At 42.0% G+C, this 21,020-nt stretch overlaps 1 protein-coding gene and 1 long non-coding RNA gene across 4 annotated transcripts in view; one reads left to right on the top strand and one right to left on the bottom strand.

Annotated features, from left to right (window-relative positions):
- Positions 1-333: 333 nt before the first annotated feature.
- LOC109425629 (uncharacterized) lies at positions 334-2,562 on the bottom strand. Its single transcript, XR_009999069.1, has 3 exons — positions 2,280-2,562; positions 2,036-2,213; positions 334-602 (listed from the first exon to the last, which is right to left on the bottom strand). It is a non-coding gene; the product is annotated as an uncharacterized LOC109425629 (long non-coding RNA).
- A 1,287-nt stretch (positions 2,563-3,849) lies between these two features.
- Positions 3,850-21,020, top strand: part of LOC109418642 (raf homolog serine/threonine-protein kinase Raf) — a 32,852-nt gene continuing 15,681 nt past the window's right edge. For 2 of the 3 annotated variants that reach the window (XM_062842211.1, XM_062842210.1), the window contains exon 1: positions 3,850-4,750. In XM_062842211.1, the coding sequence (XP_062698195.1) occupies positions 4,163-4,750 (588 nt within the window). In that variant the 5' untranslated portion in view covers positions 3,850-4,162. The remainder of the gene's footprint in view (positions 4,751-21,020) is intronic. The other variant, XM_062842212.1, reaches the window with a different exon arrangement.

Raw genomic sequence — 21,020 nt, 5'->3', positions numbered from 1 at the left:
AAAACTGCTTTTTATTTTCCGAAAAATGATGACGGATGCTTGAGCCTTAACGGTGCGCTTCTATACCCCGTTTGGCAGCCCTCCATCATTGCAGCAAAATTTATCGGTCGCTGCTGGATGCGCTCGCAAAATAGTAGCGCTATGGGTGGGTGACCAAATATAGTAGCGGGACAGTTGCGCTGCTAAAAATTCTATGGGTATATGACAGCCCTCCCGATACGAATCAGGGTGACTAATTTGATTGCTACCGGTGTGGAAAAGGGTGGTTAAGTCAAAATGGTAGCGCTGCGCGGGTTGCTCGAATAGTAGCCGCCGTTAATGTTGCTCTAACTAAGTAACTTTGGGTATTTTCGGTTATGTTTTCATTGCGATGTATGCGCCACCCTTGGCCTCACCCTTTTTCCACCCTATTTATTTATTAATTGAACAATCAATGACAAAAAGTATAGATGAAGTAATAGATTTAGAAAACGTGTTTAATAAATAGGATGACTCAGGCCAGATGTGCTGAACAGCAAAGTATCTCCTCCAGGCAGAATGATTTGTCACAACTAAACAGATTACAGATTGTTATTCTGTTTATCAATTATTCGCAGCAATTACTGAAAAAAATGTTTTTATTTAGATATATGAATGATACATTCACGTAAGAACTCAAAAAGATTTCTGTTGGAATAAATAGGTAATATGTATCAGTTTTGAATTATCAGTAGGACGGCTCCAGAGGCACGTTCTCCTCCATTTGGTAAATTTGTGCCATAAAATAGTTAGAGAATCACAACTAGTTTAGAAAGGAACTTTTAAATGTTTTTTTTTCTGTAATACTTCGTGCCATTTCCAACATTTCCTGAAGAGAGTTCATCAGACAACTAATTGGTGCATTGTTCCAAAAATTCCATGAAAAAAAGACAGAAATTCCTGTTTATTTAACTTCCCGAAATTCAAACATTACTTGAAAGTTTTGAATTCTTGACACACGCAGAAATGCAAAAACGGAAACTGAAAATGTTTGTAGAACAGGCTTTGTCATTGACTTAACTTAGACGTTTCTCTTATTTTCTCTGTTGTAACGTCTCAATTAGAGCAGGGTCTGATTCTCAGTTGTTCTATGTTCTATGAGCCCCTCCACAGTAATTAGCTGAGGGCTTTCATTGCCAATGGATCATTCTTGCATTAATGTATCGTGTGACGATGAGTTTATATGCCCTAGGAAGTCAAGAATATTTACATTACGAAAAAGATGCTGGAACGACTAATAAACGAACCCATCAACTGGATTGTTAAGTCGAGAAATGGACCGAAAGGCGTTCCAGTCAGCATGGTGCATTTCCGTGATCTACAACAGGATATCTACAATCAATTTGCATTTCCATTATTTACTAGTTCGATGTCATTCATTTTGGGTTGGGTTTTGTTAAAAACAGTTCTAAAAATTTAAGAAGCATACTTTGTCGTATTGGGCTGCAAAACGGTGAGTCGATAAGGAGAGCGTCCAACATAGGGTCTTGTTCCATTTGGGTAGGTGTACCTATTTTGGGCACCTGCCGCTATATTTAAGTCAATTTCAAACCGATTGATTTTAGTTTTTGTTTAGAGTAAGATACTGTACGTACCTAACTGTATACAAAAATTCAAATCATTCCGTTTGAAATTGACTTAGTTATAGCGACAAGTGCCCAAAATAGGTACACCTGCCCAAATGGTACAAGACCCTAGCTCTGGTCCTCACAAGTTCCTACCTCATGCTTCCACGGGTCTGCTCTGGCATCCAGCGGCTGAGTAGGAAATGCCGCATCACGCCCAGCAAGATCCAAGGCGGTAGCCCCATCAGCGTGGTCGTCCTAGTGTTAGTTGGGACGCTAAACAGAACTGGCACGATGGCCCTCCAGGAGACAGGAGCGTTAGCGTAGACCCAATAAGCCAGTCATAAAAATCCCCATTACGAATAACAACACTCTATCGTATTCGGAACACTTTGGAATATCACGCCAAGAAAAAATGACTGGAAACGTTTAACAAAATCTAAAGAATTCACCTTGGCACACTCCATAATCCTCCTTCTGCAGCATGCAGATTGATTTCCGCTTGGGGGAAAGGGGTTTTCCATAGCTTTCACTGGAGGTTTGTCACGAGTGGACATAGAGTAGATGGGAAGCAAATTCTCCTTTTGGTGCTTCAAAACTTGCTCGCGATCGGCCATCATCTGACATTACCTGCAATGGATTTCCAAACGCCGTCATTAGTAGATAATAATGCAACAATAATGTTACAGTACTCACCTTGACGAGAGAGTCGTCGGGGTCGTCGGTGTTCCAGAATCGATTCCGGACAGGATTCCGGCACAGTTGCAGCTGCGTTTTCGTAAAATTCCATCCCGCTCAATCAAATCAAAACATAAACACGACGCGGGATAAAAAAAAAACAAGAAAAAACAATCAAAACAATCGAGGGGACCGCCAAAGTGAATCGCAGTTGATGTCAAAACAAGGGGTTCGCGGATGAAAAGACCCCATATCGTTTAAAATGAAAAGACCCCAAAATTAAATCAATTTTTTTCCTACTGTTTGATCTTGGTATGTATTTATCTTTGATTGCATCGCAACCTAGCGATTTATGACCAAAAAGTGTAACCATACTTGCATCTTGTCACTTTAATTTGAAGAAGAGAGAGTCGATGAAGAGAACTCTCTCATGTTACTTTCGCCCTTATTTAAACTCAATCTACACGGAAAAACGAAAGTACCCAAAAGTGAGTTCATTCCACCCAACTTCGAGGTTGCGTGCGGGAAGCCAATTTTGAGTTGCTGGAGTCGATGTTTAGGTAGGTAGTTTCCATTTAGGCGTATACGGCCAAAGTACCTAAAGTCAAGGTTCTTTTCCTCAACCGTCAGTTAAAATTACTCAACTTTCAGTACTGTGCCACTTACTCAATTTTGGCTTTCCGCATCGAACTCTCAAAGTTGGATTGTTTTGCTATTCACTCTCTGACAACAATAAAGAGAGCGAATGAAACAGGATGGAGAAAAGAACTCAAAATTGAGTTTAAAAATACTCAAATTTGAGTTCTTTTGTTTTTCAGTGTAGAAGTAGCCGGTAAATCCACAATGAGCCATTTCACGAAACGTTTCGGATCAGCTGATCGCTCATTTTCATGAATGAAAATTTGACAGGAGGTTGCGCCCAAGCCCGTGAGTGTTAATATCAATATCAATAGTGTTGTCGTTTCGTAAAATAGACTAAAATGAAATCAGGCCAAACATTTTAATAGGTCCTATCTGCATTTGAGAGGCTCTCTTTGTTCACTTTCTCTTTCAATTATTGCAATGTAATTGTTTTAACTATTTTTGCAGTACAAATCAAAAGACGATTGTTTTGACTATCGTTCAATGCAAGGACATAATCATAATACAAATAAACAGCTGAGATATTAAAGAAAGAGAGGGAAACTAAAGAGAGCCTCTCTTCTGCAGATAGGACCTTTAGACATGTTTGGCCTGAATTACGCGGATTTTTAACACGGTGTCCCGTATCACCTTAACTACTAAGTGTAACGTAATAGGGCACCGCATGAAATTCTCTCTTTCTCCTTTACTCTTACAGAAATTTTGTAAACAACAAGGCCAAGAAACGTCAAAATCCCATACAAAATCAAAACAATGCAGTGCCCTATAGGGCACTGCACTGTTTTGAATTTGTATGGGATTTTGAAGTTTCTTGGCCTTGTTGTTTACAAAATTTCTGTAAGAGTGAAAGAGATGGATAGAATTTCATGCAGTGACCTATTTATGACTAGCCACCAACTCCGAAACAGAAATATACCACGTAGGTCTCCTGTCAAACCATCCCAAAGAAGTCACTCCGCTGTCAACGCGAATCAAAGAAGAAGACTCTCCGATCCGGGACTCGGGAGGAGTGCAAAACCGCAGCTGGTGTGTGGAGGACACGGAAAACGACGGATTGAAGAGGTGAAAAAGTAACTTGGAAAACTAGGATCCGCAAAGTGTAGAAAAAGTGTTAATTCTTCGCGATTCACCGCAATACGGCGTCGGAATGTCCTCCCGAGTTGGCTGCCCGACGGTGAAGTGTACAGTTCGTGGAATTCCGCGAGTGGCAATGTAATCGGGGGGATTTTTTTTTCGATCCATGGTGGCGGAGTGATTTAATGGCCGTGTTCGATGATAGTGGCAGTAGCAGCAGCAGTACCAACAACAACAGCAGCAACAATATTATTTGCAAGGTGAAAAACAGCAATGGTAACAGCGTTGTTGGCAGCAGCACCAGCTCCAGCAACAGCACATCCAAAATTACTAGCCAAGGAGCATCAACAGCAGCAGCAGCAAAGGAAACGGGAAAAGTTCCCAACCTGTCTCTGTACGAGGACAATCTGCGGACGGCGCGTACCATGTCGGCCGACACGGACGATACGGATGACGAGCAACAGCTCGAGGCTCTGGATCCGTACTCGCAGCTCGAGGAGGACCTCCGGAACATCAAGTCCGTGATCCATGTCACCCGGGAGAACATCGACGCGCTGAATGCCAAGTTTGCCGACTTCCAACAACCGCCGGCGCTCTATCTGGAGGAGTATCAGGAGTTGACCTCGAAACTGCACGAACTCGAAACCAAGGAGCAGGAGCTAATGGAGCGGAAAAGTCAAATGCAGCAGGCACGGGTTCAAGCGGCCCAGCAGAGCGAACGGGAATCGACGAGTGAACCGAGCGAACCGCCCGATCCGGAGGAACGCGTTGAGGTCAGTACGGGATTTTTTGTTTCTTGTTTTTGGGTAGCATTGCATAGGATTGTATTGAGTGCGGTAGACGGAATGGTGATTGATTTTTTGTTCGCCTTTCGTCGTCGCTCAGGGTTGCCAGTTTTGAGGAAGTTTAGTTACATGTTCTGGATGCTACGTTCAGACTACGCTCTATATCAAGTAATATAGCGAGATGATATCCTATATCAAGAAAGGTGTTCACACTACGCCGACATGATATAGCTTGACGTTTATGTTGGCGAGCTAAAAAAAACAATAACATTGCTCGTAAAGTTACAGAAAATATTTATGTTTATCATTTTATCGATATGGTGAAGGTTTCGGCTCGGGTTTCGGTGAAATTTCATGGCAAATTAATAATTCCAGGATTCTAATTTCACACAAATGGATTGCGGAGATAGTCTAGTTCGCAGATACGGAACCTAGTACGAAACTTAAAGTGAAAACCGGCAGAATGTTGAAGATAATTTCGAAGAAACTCTGGCGGCATTCCAAACAATTCTAGTGAATATTCCGTAACCTGATTGCATTTATGGGATTTCCTCCATCGGAAAACCTTCAAGGAGCTTATCTAGATTTTTACCAGTTCTTAGTGGCCACAGTGTCCGTCCGGACACTACAACCAGCTCTTCCAGCAGTACCCCGAGAATTGCTTCAGAAGTTCTCAGGCAATTTCTCTAGAAGTGACCGAGAATTTCTCCTGGAATTCCCAGAGAGTTTCTCCAGCATTTCCCACGGGAATTCCTTCAGTAATTTCCCCCGAGAATTCCACCAAGAATTTCCCACGGGAATTCCTCCAGGAATTTCCCGGAAATCCCTCTGTTTTACTTCCCCGTGAATACAACGGGAATTCCTCTAGATCATTTGTGGCAGAATGTCTACAAGATTTCCTTGGCTACTACATAATTTATCCGGAAAATCGCTCCAGCATTTCGATTAAATTGATTGCAAGAATTCCTCACGAAGCCCGCCAGCAATAATGTATAATTCTATCCAAGATTCCGCAGGGAAGTTTTCCAGTATTTTCCTAGAAATTCCGAATGAAATTCATCGGGAATATTTCCACCAGTTCCACAGAAAATCCCCGGAAAATTCCGGAAAGACCAGAACTACCTCAAGAATTCTACATGTATTTCTTCAAAACTTTCTCAGCAAGATGTTCTCCAGAACTTCCTACAGGAGTTCCCAGACAAATCCCGCAGGTGTTTCTCAGAAGTTTCTAGGGAATTCCTTCACAAAAATCCCGATAATGTTTCCCTGGAATACCTCCAGGAGTCCACCGGAAGTCCCTTCATCGAAGTTCGCGAGTTTTCTCAGGAGTTCTCCAGAAATTTCTTGCGAATTTCTCCAGGTATTCCCCGGTAATTTATCGAGCATTTTAATATGAATTCTTTCCACGGCAATTTTTTTCAACAGTATCCCTAGATATCCCGGAGTTCCCCGGAAATCCTTCCCGGAGTTCCCCGGAAATCCTTCCCGGAGTTCCCCGGAAATCCTTCCCGGAGTTACCCTTCCAGAAGTTCCTGAGTTTCTTGGGAATCCGTCCAGGAGTTCTTCAGGAGTTTCACAAGGAATTCCTCCAGGAGATCTTCGGATTTCTTCCTGGTTCCTCTGGCATTCCCAGGGCTGTTACAGGTGGCGCGGATTTTGCGTTTTTCGCGGTTTTTGCGTTTCGCGCGGATTTCGCGCGTTTTTGCTCATTTTGGCGCGGATTTTGCGGAAATGGTTTTCGAATGTACTTACATAAAATATTTAGAGAAGAAGCTTAACACAATCAGAAAAAAATAAAAGAACTTTTTCAAATTGGAGTTATGGATTTTTGTGATTTTGTAAAAATAATGTTAATAGTCCATGGCTTAGAGTGCTACTGCACTGCACTGAACGCTCAATTTGTGAAAACAGAGAAAATTCTCTTCCGAAATTCTTAGTCAACCTCTTGAAGTCATTTCTGTTTTGGCTGAAATTTTGGATAGAATTCATATTTTGGACGGAATTTATAGAGTAATATCTAGATTCGAAAAAAAAAAATACTGAATCAATGCAAGATTTCCGAAATAATTGCTAGGATTTCTTAATGATTCCGAAAGCTGCTTTTTGGTAGAGTTTTCAAGAAGACGTCTACCTACATGGAATTTTAGATAAACATTTGGTTCAATTTTGTAGTTAAATTTAATATACTCTCGCAATCTTATCATGAACTTTTTAAGAATTAATACTTTTTTACATACATTTTAATCAAAGATCAGACATTGTTTATGGAATGTTTCCTTTTTTATAGATATCTACCTCAGCTATAAAATGTATTGGTGATTTATTTAATAAATAAATTGCACTCGTATCAATTATTTTATTTGTATCTTCACAAAATATGTTTCGGTAAAAAATTATCCATGAATAAAAAAAAAAATACTGAAATCTTTCTTGCAGTTCTCTCGAACGATCTTTTGGCACTTACTACATACGATTCCTACCATAATGTTGAACATAAATTATATCAAAAGATTCGAAAGAAAGCTCCTTTTTTGGAACTGTAACTGTTGTTCGAAGCTTGCTTCTTGAAATTTGTGCACCTGAAATTCTGATGCACTGTACTGTTGAAGCGGGATTTCAAGACGTTAGTCCTTAACATTAGAATTGATTTTCATCTGGAGTGCAAGAAAAGTCATGAATAGTTGAGAAATTCAGGCTTTTTATGAGTTTGAGTCATCAAAACCATATGTTTTTGCACTGTCGCGGTTTTGATGACCTCGGCGCGGATTTCAAATGGCTTGGCGCGGATTTTGCGGTTTCCAAATCGACACTTTTGTAACAGCCCTGCATTCCACCACCTGGAGTTCCTCCAGGCGTTCCTTCGATATTCCTTCAGGAGTTCCCTGGGGATTCCTCCAGGAGTTTCCTGGGGATTCCTCCAGGAGTTCCCTGGGGATTCCTCCAGGAGTTCCCTGGGGATTCCTCCAGGAGTTCCCTGGGGATTCCTCCAGGAGTTCCCTGGGGATTCCTCCAGGAGTTCCCTGGGGATTCCTCCAGGAGTTCCCTGGGGATTCCTCCAGGAGTTCCCTGGGGATTCCTCCAGGAGTTCCCTGGGGATTCCTCCAGGAGTTCCCTGGGGATTCCTCCAGGAGTTCCCTGGGGATTCCTCCAGGAGTTCCCTGGGGATTCCTCCAGGAGTTCCCTGGGGATTCCTCCAGGAGTTCCCTGGGGATTCCTCCAGGAGTTCCCTGGGGATTCCTCCAGGAGTTCCCTGGGGATTCCTCCAGGAGTTCCCTGGGGATTCCTCCAGGAGTTCCCTGGGGATTCCTCCAGGAGTTCCCTGGGGATTCCTCCAGGAGTTCCCTGGGGATTCCTCCAGGAGTTCCTTGGGGATTCCTCCAGGAGTTCCCTGGGGATTCCTCCAGGAGCTCCCTGGGGAATCCTCCAGGAGCTCCCTGGGGAATCCTCCAGGAGCTCCCTGGGGAATCCTCCAGGAGTTCCCTGGAGATTCCTCCAGGAGTTCCCTGGGGATTCCTCCAGAAGTTCGCTGGGGATTCCTCCAGGAGTTCCCTGGGGATTCCTCTAGGAGTTCCCTGGGGATTCCTCTAGGAGTTCCCTGGGGATTCCTCCAAGAGATCCCAGAGCATTCCTCCAGGAAATTCTATGGAATTCATCCTGGACTTCTTCGGCAATTTTACCATGAGTTCCCTGGAAATATCTTCAGAAGTTCCTCAGCAATGCCTGTAGAAGTTTTTTTCATCGGGAATACCTCCTGAAGTAACCTGGAAATTTCTCCTCCAGAATTTCGCCAAGAGGTCCCTGAGAAATCCTCTAGAATGTGTTTATGTATTCCTCCAGGAGTTCCTCGCGAAATCTTCCAGTAGTTTCCGGGGAATTTCTCAAGAAGTTTTCGGGGAATTTTTCCAGAAGTAATTTGAGATTTTCTCCAGGAAATTGCTGCTGTAGTTTCTCGAGAATTCCTCTAGGAGTTCCTCGAAAAATTCTCCAGGAGTTCCGAGGAAAATGCTCCAGGAGTTCTTCGAGAATTCTTCCCGGTATTATTCAGGAATTTCTTCAGGAGTTCCCAGATGATTTCTCCAATGAGTACTTCATAAATACCTCCAGAAATTTTATGGGTTCTCGTCCAGAAGTTCATAGGGAATTTTTCCAGGAGTTCTTCGGAAATTTATCCAGGAGTTCCTCAGAAATTCATCCTTAACGTATCCTCGAGAATAATTCTTCGAAAATTCTTCCCGGTGTTCTTCGAGAATTCTTACCGGAGTTCTTCAAGAATACCTTCAGGAGTTCCTCGCAAATTCCTCCAGGAGAACCTCGAGAATTCCTCCAAGAGTACATGTGGAATACCTCCAGAAATTTCGCGGGAACTTTTTTCAGGAGTTCTTCGGAAATTCTTCCAAGAGTTCCTTGGAAATTTCTCTAGGCGATTCTTGATATTCCTCCAGGAGTGCCTCGGAAATTCTTCCAGGAGTTTCTCAGAAATTCCTCCAAGAGTTCATCGGGAATTCCTCCAGCTGTTTATCAGTATTTCTTCCTGGAGTATTTTTTTTTTAATTCTTCCAGTAACTGACCGGAAATTCCTCCAGAAGCTGATCGGAAATTCCTCTAGGAGTTCCTCGAGAATTCCTCCTGGAGTTCCTCGGAAATTTCTCCAGAAGTTTCTCGGGAATTCTTCCAGAAGTTTCTAGGGAATTTTCTCAGGAATTTCTCGGGAACTCTTCCAGGAGTTCCTCTGGATTTCCCTCAGAATTTCCTCGGAAATTCACCCTGGATTTCTCCAGGTGAACCTCGGGAATATCTCATGGAGCATTTAAATAATAACTCCAGGAATTCCTCGAGAATTTCTCAAGGAGTTCTTTGGAAATTCTTCCAGGAGGTCCACGGGAATTTCTCCAGGAGTGTCTCGGGAATTCCTTCAGAAGTTCCTGAGGAATTCATTCAGGAGTTCTTTGCGAATTACTCCAAAAGATCTTATAAAATTTCTCCAGCAGCACTTCGGCAATTTCTCCAAGAGATTTTCGATAATTCCTCCAAAAGTTCCCCAGGAATACCTCCGAGAGTTCTTTGAGAATTTTTCCAGGTGCTCGTCGAAAATTTCTCCAGAAATTCCTCGATCATTCTACCACAAGATCCTCTAAAATTCTCTCAGAAGTTCCTCTGCAATTCTACCAGAGGTTCCTCGGGAATTCATCCAGAAGTTCCTCGGGAATTATTTCAGAAGTTCCTCGGGAATTCTTCTAGAAGTTCCTCGGGAACTATTCCAGAAGTTCCTGGGGAATTATTCCACAAGTTCCTCGGGAATTCTTCCAGAAGTTCCTCGGGAATTCTCCAGAAATTCCTTAGGAATTATTTCAGAAGTTCCTCGGGAATTCTTCCAGAAGTTCGTCGGGAATTCTTCCAGAAGTTCATCGGGAATTCTTCCAGAAGTTCCTCGGGAATTCTTCCAGAAGTTCCTCGGGAATTCTTCCAGAAGTTCCTTGGGAATTCTCCAGAAATTCCTCGGGAATTATTTCAGAAGTTCCTCGGGAATTCTTCCAGAAGTTCCTCGGGAATTCTTCCAGAAGTTCCTCGGGAATTCTCCAGAAATTTCTTAGGAATTATTTCAGAAGTTCCTCGGGAATTCTTCCAGAAGTTCCTCGGGAATTCTTCCAGAAGTTCCTCGGGAATTCTTCCAGAAGTTCCTCGGGAATTCTTCCAGAAGTTCCTCGGGAATTCTTCCAGAAGTTCCTCGGGAATTCTTCCAGAAGTTCCTCGGGAATTCTTCCAGAAGTTCCTCGGGAATTCTTCCAGAAGTTCCTCGGGAATTCTTCCAGAAGTTCCTCGGGAATTCTTCCAGAAGTTCCTCGGGAATTTTTCCAGAAGTTCCTCGGGAATTTTTCCAGAAGTTCCTCGGGAATTCTTCCAGAAGTTCCTCGGGAATTCTTCCAGAAGTTCCTCGGGAATTCTTCCACAAGTTCCTCGGGAATTCTTCCACAAGTTGCTCGGGAATTCTTCCACAAGTTGCTCGGGAATTCTTCCACAAGTTCCTCGGGAATTCTTCCAGAAGTTCCTCGGGAATTCATCCAGAAGTTCCTCGGGAATTCTTCCAGAATTTCCTCGGGAATTCTTCCAGAAGTTGCTCGGGAATTCTTCCAGAAGTTCCTCGGGAATTCTTCAAGAAGTTCCTCGGGAATTCTTCCAGAAGTTCCTCGGGAATTCTTCCACAAGTTCCTCGGGAATTCTTCCACAAGGATTCCTGAAGGGCTCCTAAAGGAATTTTTGACTCCTGAAGGAATCCCCGAGAAACTCCTGGAGGAATTTCCGAGGAACTCCTGGAGGAATTCTAGGAGCAACTTTTGTAGGAATTTCTGATAAACTCGTGGAGAAATTCCCAGGGATCTCCTGGAGTAATTCTCAAGGAACTTTTGGGAAATTCCCGTGGGAATTCTGGAACAACTCTCAGGGAACTCCTGGATTTAAATTGCCTGATGAATTTATGGAAAATTTCTGCTAAAGGATTTCTTTGGGAAATCCAGGAGATATTTTGAAATTGAAGGCATTTTCGTAGCACTGCTGGAGAAGTTCCTGAAGATTTGCTAATAAAATTTCTGGGGTCTGGAGGGATTTCCGGTTAACTTCTGGAGTCATTACCGTGGAACCCGCAGAAATGTTTCCGTAGAACTTTTGGGGTAATGACCGAGGATAGTTTTAGGAATTCCGAAATAAATCCTGCAAGAATTCACGTAGAACTTCTTGAAAAATACAACTCCAAGAAGAATTCCCGGGGAGCTTCTACAGATATTCCCGGGATAACTTCTGTAGAAATTCTTGCAAAACTGCTGTACCAATTTACGGAAAACTCCTGGATAAATTCCCGTGAAACTCCTAAAGGAATTCCCAAGAAGCATCTGATTGAATTCCTATGATGGTGATGATGATGATAAATTTTAAAATCTTTTAGAATCTCTTGAGAAATCCTGGATGAATTTCCGAGGACTTTGGGGAAGAATGCCCGGGTATATTCTAGAGGAATTTCCATGGAAATTATAAACGCACTCCCGGGGAACTTCTGAGGGATTCTCAGGGAAGATCCTAAGGGGATTCTCACAAAAATTCTGTAGTAATTTGCGGGAAAACGGTCGAATAATTCCTTAAAAACGCTAAATCAATTTTCGAGTAAATCTTGAAATTATTCCCAGGGAATTCCAGGAGGAATTACAGGTGAAATTGTGCAGCTATCTTTGAAACAATTGCCAGGGAAATCCTGGAGGATGTCCCGCGAAAATGCTTATGAATTTCTGATTATGCAGTCTGGCAAGAAATATTGTCGAACAAAGTTCAGGGATTCACGCTAATGCTCGAGGATGCTGCGGGAACCATCTAGAGGAATTCCTATGGAGATCTTGCAAGTATTCTTGAGGAAATCCGAGAGAAACATCTCATGGTACTGCAGGAGGGAGTTCCAGGTTAACTTTTGGAGGGATTCCCGATGAACTCCCGGGGTAAATTCTGCAGTTGCTGTTGCTCTCAACACGCAAGGTTTCCTCGGTTATTTCCTCCTACTGTGTCTGGAACTTGGTGTGGAATTGCGTGGAAAGTTTCCCAAGCAAACTGCCGAAAAAAACTCCAGAAGAACATTTTTGTTCTCACTTTTTACTACTCCGCACCGCACAAAAATCATCCGAGTTCACCAATTTTTTTCCTTTTTCTGATGACATCAGACATTGTATGCACGGAACTACAAATCAACCCAAATTTAAGTTGTTTTGACGCAATCCCGGTCTTCCGTGGAATAACTCAAATTTGCGTCAAACAGCGAAAGGGGTGAGTGAGTAGTTCTCGTTTGAGAGCGGCAAAAAAAATAACCCACTGGTAAGTTATTTTCACCCAACGGAGGCCTCAAATGACGCAAATTTGGGTTAACTCAAGAAAACCCAAATTTGGCTTCTTCCACGGAAGAGCAGCGGATGCGTCGGTGCTTCTCTCTTTGTTTTCGACAACATTACGGTGGGGCGAGGGAGAAAACAACCCAACTTTGAGTTAAAACTAAAAGCAGTTTAGCCAAATTTGAGTTTTTAAAACTTATTATTTGGGTTTTAATATTTTTCCGTGTGGTTTTTGTTTTGGTTGCGTGCGACTTGACGTTTCGCAACATAAAATATCGCCCAGCGCTATGTTGGCCGGGTTGCCAACCACAACTTTTCGGGTTTATATTGGCTTTCAAGGGCAAAACTAAACATACTGTTACCCATCTTTGTTTCGGTAGCGCAACTATCGAACTGATGATGTTTACCTTTTTGCCTTTCTCGTACACCAAGGTGTACCGAAAGGCTATATGTTCACTCCAAAAACGAAAATTTGATAGAGCCTCCGGAGGGGTCAAGTCTTATATACCAATCGACTCAGCTCGACGAATTGAGGTGATGTCTGTGTGTGTGTATGTGTGTGTGTGTGTATGTGTGTGTGTGTGTATGTGTGTGTACAAAAAAACTCACATCACTTTTTGGCAGTAAACCTCATCCGATTTCAATGACCGACGATTCATTCGACGCGGAATCTGGTCCCATTGTTTCCTATTGAAAATGGTTCGGATCGGTTCAGCCGATCCGGAGATATGGCCATTTAGGTGTTCCGGAACGGTACCCCAGGAAGGGACCAGATATGAAAATGCATCAAACCTATGCATGCGACACATCAAACCACGGCATTTTCGATAACCTTATGAGCGGTAAGCAGAAAAATAGTCTAAGACCATATCTGAACCGGTAGTGTTCCGGAACCGGTTCCGGGTGTCCCGCCGGAAGTGGCAAATATCAAAGTGAACCAAACCCATGCATGCGACACATCAAACCACGGAATTTTCGATAACCTGATGAGCGGTAAGCAGGAAAATAGTCTCAGACCATATCTGAACCGGTAGTGTTCCCGAACCGGTTCTGGGCGTCCCGCTGTAAGTGGCCAAATATACAATTGTACCCCACCCATGCAAGCGACACATCAAACCACGGCATTTTAGATGACCTGATGGACAATGAGCAGGAAAATCATCTTAGACCATATCTGAACCGGTAGTGTTCCGGAACCGGTTCTAGTCGTCCCGCTGGAAGTGGCCAAATATATAAGTGAACCAAACCCATGCATGCGACACATCAAACCACGGCATTTTCGATAACCTGATGAGCGGTAAGCAGAAAAATAGTCTCAGATCATATCTGAACCGGTAGTGTTCCGAAACCGGTTCTAGGCGTCCCGCTGGAAGTGGCCAAATATACAATTGAACCAAACCCATGCATGCGGCACATCAAACCACGGCATTTTCGATGACCTGATGGATAATGAGCAGAAAAATCATCTCAGACCATACCTGAACCGGTAGTGTTCCGGAACCGGTTCAAGGCGTCCCGCTCGAAGTGGCCAAATATACAATTGAACCAAACCCATACATGCGACACATCAAACCACGGCATTTTCGATGACCTGATGGACAATGAGCAGGAAAACCATCTCAGATCATATCTGAACCAGAAGTGTTCCGGAACCCGTTCAGGGGTTCCCGTCGAAGTGGTTAAATCTGAAAGAAAAACAAACCCGTACATGCGTCACATCAAATAGCGGCTTTTTAGATTACCTAATGAACGGTCAGGAAGTGTTTCGGAATCGGTTTGGGGTGGCCGGAAGAGGCCAAATGTAAAAGTGAACCAAATCCAGGCATGTGACGCATCAAATCGTGGCTTTTGCGATAACCTGATGAACAGTTAGCTTAGCCTTACGTCACTGGTAGTGGTCCGGAATTGGTTCAGAGAGTCCCGTCGAAATTGTCAAACCCTGCATGTGACACCTTCAATTTGCAGCGTTTTTGGTTAACCGATGAGCAGTTAACAAGACAATAATGTTAGACCATATTTGGTTCAGCCGGTAGTTACCCGGAATCAGATCCGGGTTGTAAAATGTTAAATTTAACCAAACCCATGGATGCGGTACATCAAATCACGACCAGTCTTGTAAACATTCGACACTTTTTACTACCTTCATTTCGTTGCCGCAGTCGGGTGTCAGTCGGCTTTGTTACATTCGTGTGCTATCGTTACCTCTTACCTACACACAACACGAGCAGTAGAACGAACACTGATCACGACTTATCGACAACCTGATGGAAAAATAGGGTCAGACCACATTAGATTCCCGGTAGTGTTGCGGGTTCAGCTGTGGCTTCGAAAGTGGTTAGAAGTAAAACTGAAGCAAACCCATTCATGCGATATATCAAATCGCGGTGATTAGGTAAAGGTGAATAAATAGCAATAAAATATTCTCAGACCATAATTGGGACAACCGGTAGTGTCATGGTCCATGACTCATGGAATCAGATCGGGCTATCCCACCGGGAATTATCAAGTATAAAAATGAACCAAACCCATACATACGACACATCAGATCGCAGATTTTTTGATAATCTAATGAACGGTTAGCAAGAAAATAGCCTTAGATCACATTAGAGACTAGCTGTTGTGTAGCAGAACCAACGTTCATGTGAAACATTAAATCGTGGCTTTGTTCAATGGCCTGATAAACATTAGGTATGAACAACAGTGACGAAAAGGTCAAAGTTCTCATATATGAGAACAAAATATAGAAAAAACTAAAGCGATCTCATCAAATCGTACCATTTCAGATTCCTAAGGTGTAAAGTTATAGCAGGATTGGTCAACGTTGAATGGAAAAATAAGAATTTGATCGCGTAAACAGAAGATGGTGGCTGTTTTAAGGAATTTTGAGCTCTAAAACTATGTAAAATAAGTGTATTTGGTATGGGAAATTTGTTTGGAGTCCACCAGAGTATCCAAAATAGCGGTCCAAAGTCCAAGATAATGGCCCAGTATTCAAGTTAGTGCCTATTTTATAGGATTTTTAATTCTTGCATTATGGGCATATTTTGTATGGAAATATGTTCAGAATTCAAAATTTGTAATCAGAAAACCCAAGCTGTCCGCTGTTTCACAAGGTCTGCAATATGACTATAGTTTGAATAGGGAAGAATGCCGGTCTTCGTCCAAAACTGGTAATCAGAAAATCATAAACGACATGCCAAAATTCAATACGGCGACTATTTTATGTAATTTTAGGTCCAAAAATGAATACCAGGACATCCAAGATGGTGTCTCAATGTTCAAGCTGGCGGTTAGTTTAGTTGGTGTAGATTTCCGGAGTCATAAAATTATGACCGGAAAATCTAAAATGACGTTTCAAAATTTTGCGGCTTCATGACACTTGTTTGGTTTGAGTTTTGGATCGTTGTCTTATATTTTCTGAATATTGGATGTTATGCTAATATAAAATGTATCCATATTGAGTAGATTTAGCAAGCAGTTTTCATTTTGTATTTATGTCAATGTCATCAACATGTCGCTCGAGTTTTGTTGAAAGGATATTTCAAAGCACGAGAAAGGCACCATCACCGCTAGGTGAATTAATTAGGGTTTTTTACATACCTATCAACATAATCTGTTGGGGGAATTATTTTATTTTTCCTACTTACAACCCACATCCGACAATTTTTTTAAGTGGGAATGGTAGAACTTTCAATTCCCTCGGTCGCACGTACATTAGTTTTGCATTTTGTTCCACCATTTCCGTGAAAAATGAGATCCGGCTTGTGCAAGTGAGGAGTTGAGGTTAGAATTGTAGGATATTCTAGGTTAGATTTTCTATCCACTTCGCCTGAACGATTTTCAGACCCAGAAATATCATACTTCTAATTAGTTTTTACTGCCGTAAAAAATACTGTTATGCTCAGAATAAACAGTTATACCTTCGGATTACACTCATTTACTCGTAAATCTCAATCTGACTGTAAAAATAATGAATTTCTTTCCAATGTTTTGAAACCCCGAACGAATTTGACATTGCTTTCGGGAAGCATCGTCACGACGACGACAACACTCCCAAGCGGTCGAATCGTCGTTTTGGGGGCGAATTACACGCTAACCTGAAACTACCCTTCGCCTGGGTCGATTCTACCCGGATTTTCATGTTGTTAGCAGTTGTCAAAATCCGGGTAACCCGAAAACCCAGATTTCTTGAATCTGCGTACAGATCTGGGTAATCGGCACTTTGTCACTTTCCGGCTTGAGAATATGGCAGCGGTCAGGAGAACGCTGGAAATTATGGATGTTTCGACGACAAATATGAGGATAAATGACGGAAAAACAGTGAAAATCTTCTGGAGAACTGTTTTCCTGCATCAGGTAAGTAAACAGCACATGGGAATTGGGAACTTTTTATAAAAAAAACTAAATTTGAAATAAATTAACAAAATCAAGGCCCTGGAGGAGCTGGGTACCGGTTACCCAGATTTTGCCACCAGCATCAGTAACCCAGATTTGAGTAAAGGTGCCTTTACTCAGATTAGAGTAACTGCAGTTTTGCTCAATCTGGGTCGCTTTGACACCAATCTGGGTAACTGAGGGTTAGCGTGTACGAAACGAACTTGATACGCTATATCACGTTCCGTTCCTAATATAGGATGACAACTGATTTGTATGCACGCTCGCGTCAGAATACCCATTTTTCATTGCTATCTCTGTCGCTCTTCAAGAGGCCCCATTTAAAAATACCCATTTTCAAGTTGGGCCGCCCAACTTGAAAATGGGTATTTTTAAATGGGACCTCTTGAAGAGCGACAGAGATAGCAATGAAAAAATGGGTATTCTGACGCGAGCGTGTGGTATATCAAGTAATATTGGCTTTCAAGGGCAAAACTAAACATACTGTTACCCATCTTTGTTTCGGTAGCGCAACTACCGAACTGATGATGTTTACCTTTTTTTACATACCTATCAACATAATCTGTTGGGGAAATTATTTTATTTTTCCTACTTACAACCCACATCCGACAATTTTTTTAAGTGGGAATGGTAGAACTTTCAATTCCCTCGGTCGCACGTACATTAGTTTTGCATTTTGTTCCACCATTTCCGTGAAAAATGAGATCCGGCTTGTGCAAGTGAGGAGTTGAGGTTAGAATTGTAGGATATTCTAGGTTAGATTTTCTATCCACTTCGCCTGAACGATTTTCAGACCCAGAAATATCATACTTCTAATTAGTTTTTACTGCCGTAAAAAATACTGTTATGCTCAGAATAAACAGTTATACCTTCGGATTACACTCATTTACTCGTAAATCTCAATCTGACTGTAAAAATAATGAATTTCTTTCCAATGTTTTGAAACCCCGAACGAATTTGACATTGCTTTCGGGAAGCATCATCACGACGACGACAACACTCCCAAGCGGTCGAATCGTCGTTTTGGGGGCGAATAGAACTTGATATAGCCTCTATATCAAGAATCGCTCTATATTACTTGATATAGAGCGCAGTGTGAACGTAGCATTATAGGGTGACGATGGGTATTATCGACAGGTTTGTTCTCTTCATCATGGGGGGCTTTTGTGGGCCATATTGCTGAAATTTGGGCATATAACTCAGCTTGGTTGGAAACAATTTGAGTTCACCGGGTACCAAAAAAATATATGACGAAGAGAACAAAACTGCCGAAAATAGGTAGGTTCTCCTGTATAAACTATCAATTTTCTATAAAAAAAAACAAGAAGAAAATGAAAATAGGTAGTTTCTTCGTCAAACCTGTAGAATGCAGATAATCACATGCAGAAAAATATTGACGAAGACGCTCTGCTCTATCTTCCATAATATTTAAGCATTTTTTAACTTGTATATCTGACGTTAGGCCGTTCGCAATGCTGTTTTATTTTGTATGGCGAGTTTTAAAATTTGTTTTAAAATAAAACAGCATTGCGAACGGTCTTGTTTGAATAGGTCTTATGTTTGTTGTGATTCATATGCAGATTCGACATATTCAAAACGAACATAGGTATCAGGTAACAGAAGGCCGGCTTATTCCATCATTTACCTGAGGGAGAATGGGACAAGGGATGGAAATTAGGAAAGGGAAAGGTGATGAAATAGGAAGGGGCACCCTAAAAAGGGGAATGAACGTGTAAACGCATCGAGAGCTCATAGCCCATACCACAACGGGTTTAATCAGTGCCCTGAAAAGGACACTGTAACACGCATAAGCGTAAAGAGAGCCTATAGCTCATTGGAGGTAGCTTGTGACGTCATGCGACTTTCAATATGACATTGAAAGGCACGTCATCGAAAGCATCCTCGCAATATTCAAGAAATCACCCAAGCAAAAACTACGTTTGAGCGAGTGCTTTCTTGAAAACGTATACAACTTTGTGTAAAAGAGTCACTGTGGACATCCCAAATTGGGAGGCATGTGAGTTCACATGAATAGGCATGTTAGCCAATAATAATCAATAATGCGTTTCAAGCATTTCAGTATAAAACGAGGTAACCAGACAAATCTGGAAGCATTCCTTCTCATTCCTCTTTATACAATCCAATGCAATGTCGGGATAAAACTAAAGGGTAGGTAATTTTACGCCATGAAAATACCCAATAGAAAACTACAAGAGTTCAAAACATGTTTGAAATACTCAAATCTCTCTGAAGAAAATAGGACAAAACCCCATTTGCTCCTGGAGAATTGAAGTAAGCAGAGCTTTTTAGTGCCCACTAAGTCGATTCTATAGTTACAGTTCTCGGGTGGAAGCTAGGGATTTGTAACTATACAAAAGATTGGTTTATCCGAAGATATTTTGAACTTGAACAGATCAGAGTTCCGTTCAGGAATACCTTTTGCGGTCCGCACATACCGCAGAGGACAAGCTTCTTTCAAAACAATAGTTATGATGGTATACGACAATGGAGGGCGTTGTAATAACAAAATCACAATGAAACTCTCTTGGAGTAGCAATGGAAGCGAGTCATCTGTAAAATGTGGTCGCAACCAATTAGTACAGGTTCCCTAGTTTATTGACGCCTGAATACGCAAATTTTACGAAGGAACACTCAAAAGTGCAAAGAAGTTCAAATGGAGACTCCTCATTCGACACATGCCGGTCAGTCAACTCATGACAAATTCTGCTCATGCAGAGTTGGTTTAGGTGCAATTCTATGTTAAGGTATCCATGAACTGAAGTACCTGAGTAATCCATCAAACTGAAGCATCTGAAATTAATGTTTGAGCTACTTCAGATAATGTAATCATCGTAACAATACTGCCAAATATCAGCGAAAAGATGCTGAATACAAGAGCTTGATTGAAGGCATTCATAAGGTAAGGTTGAAACTACTGTTAAAGTTATTCTAAAATATGCTCGAGGCACGACATTTCATTTATTATGAAAGAAGCAAAACTGGGTTCACGAGGTAACCTATACAGAAGTTACTCTAAGAAAATGAACTTTTTGAAGTAGAGCCACTTGAACTACACCCGCTTTTACGCTGAAAATTGGTCTGAGTTTCTCTAGCCGTAGCCACTACCCAAACTAAACAGGATTTCACTCTTCACAATCACAGCACAAAAAGGAAGCATCAACGACAAACCAAATCGGTGTCAATTGAAAAACACCACTCTCTAAACCTAACCCCCCCCCCCCCCCTCCCCTCGTGGCTACGCCAGTGCCGCCCTTATTTAGCCTCAAATTTGAGACTTAAGAAGGGCAACTCATATCTCGGAGAAACACAATGTCCACTGCACCATTGCTCCGGTACCGGTTAGCACAGTAAGGGCGTAATACCGTGGGGTACGCCCTAATTCTCCGCAGGCTCCGTTTGTGGTTAGGTTTTTATTAGAACTTCCCCCCCCCCAAACATTCATTCCTTGGCACGGTAAGCATAAAGCCGCATAACACCATGAATTAGGGGTCACCAGTTTAGTGGACTCTTACCACTGGATCAGGCGATCCGTAGTGTTATTCTTAGCCAATTGAGACAACCGCTACTGACACTACACAGCTATCTAGGCTGATCGGAAAAAGAAGATAACATTGATGGTCAACTTCCAAACGAGCCCGAACAGCCGTTCAATATATTATTGTTCAACAAAAATATATCGTTTAAATAAGTCCTGTAAACCTCGGACAAGCACTAAATCCTTTGTACGTAAAAAAAAAAGGTTTTCATGGCTTCGGATGTTCTAGAATCTAGAGACATCTTCAATATTTCAAAATGCGTTTTATTGCATCGGTATGTTCTACCGTTTCGTCCATTTGCTACAGAAAAGAATAGTTTTTATAATGATGAGATACCGTGCGATACTTCGTTGATGAAGCGCTCCTGTTTCTAGTTCAATAGCAATCTGCCATGTAATAATTAATTAAGAATCTACTTATCATTACTGTTTCTGAGAACTTAGA

The sequence above is a fragment of the Aedes albopictus genome, chromosome 3 (genome assembly GCF_035046485.1).
Source record: "Aedes albopictus strain Foshan chromosome 3, AalbF5, whole genome shotgun sequence".
Classification (NCBI taxonomy): domain Eukaryota; kingdom Metazoa; phylum Arthropoda; class Insecta; order Diptera; family Culicidae; genus Aedes; species Aedes albopictus.
Note: the sequence above shows the minus strand (reverse complement) of the source record. Positions and strands in the feature narration are given on the sequence as shown.